This window comes from Macrobrachium nipponense, chromosome 18 (genome assembly GCF_015104395.2).
Source record: "Macrobrachium nipponense isolate FS-2020 chromosome 18, ASM1510439v2, whole genome shotgun sequence".
NCBI classification, from domain to species: Eukaryota; Metazoa; Arthropoda; class Malacostraca; order Decapoda; family Palaemonidae; genus Macrobrachium; species Macrobrachium nipponense.
This window is the reverse complement of record NC_087211.1, coordinates 29,665,461-29,672,960: the sequence shown is the minus strand read 5'-3', so window position 1 is coordinate 29,672,960 and position 7,500 is coordinate 29,665,461. Positions and strand designations below refer to the sequence as shown.

General features: G+C 38.1%; 1 protein-coding gene across 2 annotated transcripts in view; it reads right to left on the bottom strand.

Moving 5' to 3' along the window:
* Positions 1-7,500, bottom strand: part of LOC135196946 (uncharacterized) — a 124,793-nt gene that overhangs the window by 75,829 nt on the left and 41,464 nt on the right. For both annotated transcript variants that reach the window (XM_064223793.1, XM_064223792.1), the window contains one exon: positions 1,451-1,969. In XM_064223793.1, coding sequence (XP_064079863.1) covers positions 1,451-1,751 — 301 coding nt within the window. In that variant the 5' untranslated portion in view covers positions 1,752-1,969. The remainder of the gene's footprint in view (positions 1-1,450; positions 1,970-7,500) is intronic.

Sequence of the window (7,500 nt, the reverse complement as noted above, 5' to 3'; positions counted from 1 at the left end):
GGTTGTTATTGTCACCGGAATTGAGCAAACCTGCAAATTTCCAGTCCACTGGACGAAGGGAACACGTCGAAAATTGAGTTACAAATTTTGACCCAAACAGACAGTCACAGAAGTCAAGTTAAATAAAAGCGTGTAAAAGCAATGGAAATAACGTAATTTCATCTTCATAGCTTTATCAAGCTATAACAAACATGTCTTGGCGGGGATGCAATTTTACATTGAAGCTTGTGGAACACATCCAGCAAGCTTCAAAGTTGCGCAAATGGCCGCTTTGTTGAGCTAAGCACTCAAGAGGTGGAACATGAGCACAGGCTGTCATTGACGCGTTCGAACACTGAACAAAGTTCCATGTTCCAAGTGACACTAAGCAAGTGTAAGGTTGCAGTGGTAATGTAAATTAGTAAGGTGAAGCAATAATTAATAGCATGGCTAGTTGAAGTACTGATATGGTTTACTGACATAATAAATTAAGAGTGTAGCTGTAAAAAATCGAAAATTAGAGGAATTCCAAAATTAGCACTCCAAGGAAGAGCTGCAGGGGGATCTACAAAATGTTTGGAAAGCAAAAAAAGAATCATAATGAGCAAAATTCAGAGTATATGAAGGGATTACAGGCATCAAACCAATGATTATCAATAAGTATTTAGCAATATCTCTTTTGTGAGGTAATGGTCAGGTATTTCTCCAGCTACTCTTCGTCTTGCCAAATATAAGTATGCTTTTGAATACAGTATTCTTCTCCGGGAACCATGAATTTCCCATAAACAAACTCCTTCCCAAACACATTTCAACATATCTCACTCTATTCTCACTTCATACCCACCAACTATATCATATAATTCTGTGTCACCTACTTCTGTATCAAAATCACCAAACACAACTACCCTTCCTGGCTGTTCAAACGAAACCAGGTACAGATTCACCTATTCAGAAACTCTCAATCTCACCAATTTCCATTCCAAGAAACACTAATTACTCTCAAACCTTTTAACACGTCTCTCGAGCTTATCCAAACAATCCCAGCATTAGTTTTCCTGATGCTCTAACTCTCAGTCCTTACAGTCACTTATTTTTCAATTTGGTTTCAGTATTCTGTCTGTTTTGTCCTTCTGAATCTACAAGCCTGATAATAGTACAAAAGCAGATAAACAATTTTGGTATCTAAAGTATTTAAACGCTTCAAGTTATTTACCAGCGGTTCCACATTTCCACATTAGAATTACTTTACAATATGCGCGCGCGCACACATATATTGTATATCATACAGTGCGCGCGTGTAATCGCACTCCTTTATGTACGTGCATGAACTGAAAGCAGATGATGCTGTATTCTAAGGTAACAATATAACCTGTAATTTAGTGCTGCTATGAGAAAATTCCACGAGAGAGAGAGAGAGAGAGAGAGAGAGAGAGAGAGAGAGAGAGAGAGAGAGAGAGAGAGAATTGTTTACCTTTCTTTGGTGTCTTAGGGGTGGTTCCAGAAGAGGCGGCTGCTAGAGCAGATTCCAACACTCTGGCAGGAACGGCGGTGACGGTCTGGTAACAAGGAGGATTGCCATCTTTCCCGCCCTTGCTTTTGACGAGCGTCTTCTTATCCTCCTCCCCTGGAGGAAGCTCTTTCTGAGAAGCCTTCGAAACGGAGCTTTTCTTCTCAACGCCCTTAGAATGCGAGGGTGAAGGCGTCCCATATGAATCTTCGGGTAAAAGGGACACAGCTCGTGGGTCACTATGCCTACGGCGGAACAGACGCATCCTGCAAGTAGGCCTCCCTCCTCCCTGCTCGAAGAGATTCTTAATCTCAATCTTCTGCAAGCGCTTCCCAGGGTCACTTCTACTTCTGCTCCGGTTGCCCCAACAAGTTCTGCCAAGTATTGGCGATAACCCTCCTCCTCATCTTCCTCCTCTGCCTTAGTTCACACTGCTTCTCTCCGTCTCTGCCGAGTTTTACGTATCTTAGCCATCATCAGTGACTGCAAAGACATAGAAAAATACACACATTTAGACACTACTGAAAACTGATCGGGAAATTCTTTTATGAAAGATCTCTTAAGCAAACAGAAGGAGAAGTGTGTCATCTGACAGCCTTTCCAAAAAGCTTTAAAAAGCATACCTTAAAAGCATTTATATTGTATAAGCATAAATAATTATCTGACTTACCACTGCCAAAGTCAAAATTCTAGTAAATCGTACCAAATACAACACTGCAGGTTATGGCGGCTTGATTCATCTATATTATTATCTTAGAATGAATATGAGTCAATCTAACCACACGATGTTCATCACGTAAATACATTCGAGTAGCAAATCGGAATTCCTTTCATCTAGTACTTAAATTGAACTACATTATCCTGCCATGATCAGTTATAGTGGCTTCCAAATACTTTTACAAAACAATAGTTCCATTCATCTCCACCAGCCACTCTAACTTCCTTCACTCCCTTACTTCACTTGCATATACTATAAAGTATTTACTTCATTTAAAGCTTCTTACATTGTAGGGATCTTTCACTGCTTTCAGGAGTTTCTCCGCTCCATCCCTGATTAGTAGCTGCTGTATCATCCACAGATATCAGCCATAACGAACGCGCTTCCAAAGATGAATATTTTTAACATAAATAGAAAGACAAAATGGTGATGAATGACCTTCATTCGAGTAATGACATCTCGAAGTTATGGGCGTCATGGTGAGAAGAGGAGTGAAGCATTCTGTCAAGTGAACGTTAGGATAAGTTTTATTGTAAAAGGAACAGAAAAAGCCTCTACATAAACGTCATTAAGAATAAGGAAATCTAACGAGTGAGCTCCATATCTGGAGAAAATAAACGACAAATGGAAAAGAGATAAAGAATCAGAAGTGGAAGATGCTGAGGAGTATGTAAAATTCAAGATGAAGTCATAGGAAGATTTTGGCTAAGGTAAGTTAGGATATATTATGCGAGGCTTTGTGATGGGGGGAAAAAACACCTGAAGTGCACTGAAACAAATGAAAGACCATGTAACCTATATAGAAATGCACGAACAAGGTATCACAAACCAATAAACTAAAAGGAGAGAAGATGCGCAAGAATTTGAGGGTAATAACATGGTTTTCTAGAAGGTAAGGGTGCTGATAGAAAGACAAGCAAAGCATTTACGAATTAAATCAAGAGAGACTACTTCAGTAGAGTGAATAATTTAAAAAAAACTATTGAAATTCGTGAGGAGTGAAGAGATGCCGACCTGAATGACACGAGGGTCAAAGTCGCTGGTGCAAGTTTGAAAATGTTTGTGGAAGTAACATTCGAGCAACAGGAAGGGAAATAAAACAAGTAAAAAATGCGCCGAAGTTTCTTAGGCGCAACAGATTTTCTGTACAGCGTATAATGCTGTATGAAACTCTCAGCAACGGCCCTTGAAACTTTCAGCCGGCCGTAGTGGCTTGTGTTGTTGCGGTGTCAGGCGCAAGATCACAGTTAACTTTAACCTTAAACCAAATAAAAATCACAGAGTCTAGAGGGCAGCAATATGGTATGGTTGATGATTGGAGGGTGGATGATCAACATACTCATTTGCAGCCCTGCAGCGTCAGTGGTTTTTAAGGTCTGAGGGCGGACAGAAAAGGTGTGGATGGACAGACAAGCCATCTCAATAGTTTGCTTTTACAAAACACTAAAATGGCAGTGGGATTTAATAGATTCAAGTGAAATGCTCTGGTACAGTGCTGAAAGTCTACATGGCTAACAAAGACGCGCAAGGAATCCCTGGATGAGCAAAAGGTTCCCAAGGTATAAGTGAAAAGAATCATTATTCTGCAGGATACAGGCAAACTGGGACGATCATTTGGGCATAAATTCGTTCAGTATAAAAATTAGAGTATATTGCTGGATTTTGATTGTCACAGTACGACAGTTCGCGTACGTCTAGAGATGTGATAGAATGAAGTGAGGCTTTCGACATAGCAGGAAATGTGGGGATAAAAGTTCACGAGGCAAAGGCAACGTGTAAATGTGCATGGAGGACGCTGAGGATGTATTATGTGTAAGATGTATATTAAAAACTTTCATAATGGAAACAAAACATTTATGTAGACAGGAGAGGAATTGGTTTTGGGAACAAATATGGCAGAGACAAGGGTGCGTCATGTCTCCATAGCTGTTCAACATGTTTATGCAGGCAAAAGTCAGAGAAAGGAAGTAGAACCTACGTATCAAGTTGTGGGATAAGAAAAGGGGTCTGCACGGAGTGCCACAGCTCTGGGTAGGCATGGAGTGAAAAATGGCTGTATTTCGTAGATGATACATTACTGACTCAGGGACAGAGATGTAAGATGGCTAAAGCAACTTAAAAAGCTAGAAAGTATAGACATTCGTCATTTCTTACATCCCCAGTCGTCACTTGTACAAACATTTCCATACTTAGAATTCCATTGCTGTACCCTTCTGCTTTGCTTCTCTTCCTTCCTCTATCATCACGAAATGCTCAACAGACTCGCACCAGTGACCCAAGACGGCATTGGCATTCACTTATAAGAACTTCTCCTTTCTTATCTTCTATTCCACGATTCATTTGATCTGTAACCTTACTGAACTTACTTCCCTTTAGAACAACTTCGTATTCTCATTTACTTAAGTCCTCAAGCACCTAATCTTCTCTATGTTCGTCACTTGCCTTTTTATTCTGTCACTTCATTTTCAACTGAACGTGAGTTCTTCTGTTATGCAAAGCGAACATCCGTTTCTCCTAACATGCATCGGTTGTTATGTACACAAAATAAATCAACTAAACAACAAACAAATCTATTACTTAATATAATAATACTACAGAGACAAACCCGGCCACCCCACAACAGGAACCACCCAGCTAAATGAATATACCCATGAAAATCATATAGAATTATACCAACAAAATCATGTAGTCCACTACTATAGAAAAACTATACTTTATAATAAAAAAAAACTAGTTACAATACTAAAAGTTTGAGTCCTCTGTAAAAGTTAAACTTTGATGGATAACATATCTTATGTTCAAAATTAATGACATGTTTCTAGCCAGATGGAAATCCCTCTGAAGCAGTTTCGAGGAAACAGCTGAGTTGGCTATGAAGTCCTCGCCATCCACTTAAACATTACAGATTTCACAAAACTGTCTGCACATCACCAAAAATAATAACTGTTAGTATATTAGGAGAACAATTATATATAACCAGTTTTAAACATGACATTATTATACCTTCAAATATTAAGCCATAAAAAACAAATTAATAACACCAATTCCTTAACCTTGGAAACTAATAGCCAAAGGGAAATATATTATATTTCAATCCTCGCCGGTTTTGAACCTAAGCACTGATGGGCTGTTATTATGCCATCAAAGCATAAGTCAAATTTCTAACAGGACACCCTTTGGGTGTAAGTCATTCCTAAGGTCAATTAAATTGGACAGTAATGGGTTACTTGTGGCTTGAGATCTGCAAGTATAACACTGACTCCTGAGAATCGGAAAACCCCCCAAAGACACCATTACGGCAATTGCTTCCAACGAAAATTAAGACGACAAAAAACCTACCCCCTAAAGTTTATGATTATGATTATACGCAAACACAAGTGTATATAAATTTATATTATATAAATAAATAAATAAATAAATATATATATATATGTGTGTGTATTTATATATATAAATATATATATATATATATATATATATATATATATATATATATATATATATATTATATATATATATATATATATATATATATATATTATATATATATATATATATATATATATATATATTAATCCCTATACAAAGTCAGTTCCCTTCTTTTCTTTTCTGACAAAAAACAGAACAGTGGGAGACCTCTACAGTTATACTCGTTACATCCAAAATCAAATATAAAACGTCTCAAATGAGAATACCTTCATTTCAGCAAGAGTTGACAGTCTCTTCCCAAAACGACTAGTACCAATAATAATAAACAATAATAATAAGCACCAAAGCAGTGATGCTGCTTCATAATGAATTCTTTCGCAAACCAATAACGTGAGAAGGACGAATGTCGTCAACGTGTTTTAAGGTGGAAGTTTTAACCTAAACGATGTTACACCACTGCCTTTACTCAACACTCTCAAGGGCGCAGGGGATGCTGACAGACACAGAATACTACTGGCAATTGGATCCAGCCCGAGGGTGGTGAGAATTACCTCACCGCGGACCTATATATGCCGAACACGTTTTCGTTCATTATTTGCTCTGCTCCAGGAGACTCGCGTGAGGTAGTCGGCTTCCAGTCTGCAACTGGATAATGATGTGCTTGACTGAGTTGGATGATGTCCCGTGGTACGGTCGCTGAAATGACCAGCAACATTACCTCATCTTTGTTTAAGTGGAAGATGATCCAAAAACTTCAACAACTTCGTTTTGGGTATAAAAACTGACTTGCGGTTATTCCAACACTCAGAATCTCTCAATAACAGGAAAGAAGCGTGAGCAATGTCAGCCGGGCTGTGATAGTTTCTGGCTTACGGCACTTGGTTTTCTAAATGCATCCCTCACAGGATTTTAGTCGATGATGTTGTCTGAACAGTTTTATGCCTTATGTCTCAAACAATATTTTTTATTCTTTTACTTGGAATCTTGTCGTCGAATTTTAATACACACAGCCTCTAATATAATCACCACAACAGTCGGCATTATTATTATTATTATTATTATTATTATTATTATTATTATTATTATTATTATTATTATTATTATTATTATTATTATTATTAATTTTTATTATTATTATTATTATTATTATTATACTTTTTCTATCCTTATGAAACTTGCAAGCCCATCGTTTTCTAGCCTGTTGTAACAATAAAATTACAGATACCACTGCATATGGAAGCCTACACTGATTTTATGCTGAAAACTACCAACTAACAGTTTTGCTATAGACAGCTTGTTACACTTCATTTGGATGGGGGATTTCTTATCATAAGTTATAATTATGTGTTTTATGCATTGTACTGAATAATGTCCATTTCATTTTTTTCGTTCCCAAAGTTGAACTTCCATTGGCACAGAAATGTGTTAAAGGGTTTGTCCCAAACGACCGAGAGAATGCCGGACTAAATTAAACCTACACAGGGAGATGATGAAGTGGCCCAGAATGCATCCTATTCATGAGTTTTCAGTCTCCTCTGATGGCGCGTGGAGACGAGGAGCCACGACCCACAATCAAATGGAAAGTGTGCAGATGAGGAAAGCCATAATAGGAGGAAAAATTGAACCACTCAATGAAACTCACTATTCGAGAACTAGGCCACACAACGGCAGCCCTTAAACAGACGACCTATCATGACCTCCCGACCACTCAAAGAGGCAATTTGCAAACTATGCAACTGCAACCTTCAAACTCTAACTACAGATTAAAGTAAGCGGGAGAGTTGCAACACAGCTGGTGTAATGCCAAAAGCAGCGGCGCAGGATCAATGAACGTTGGGCTCACATCGTAATCACACTAAGCTTTTGC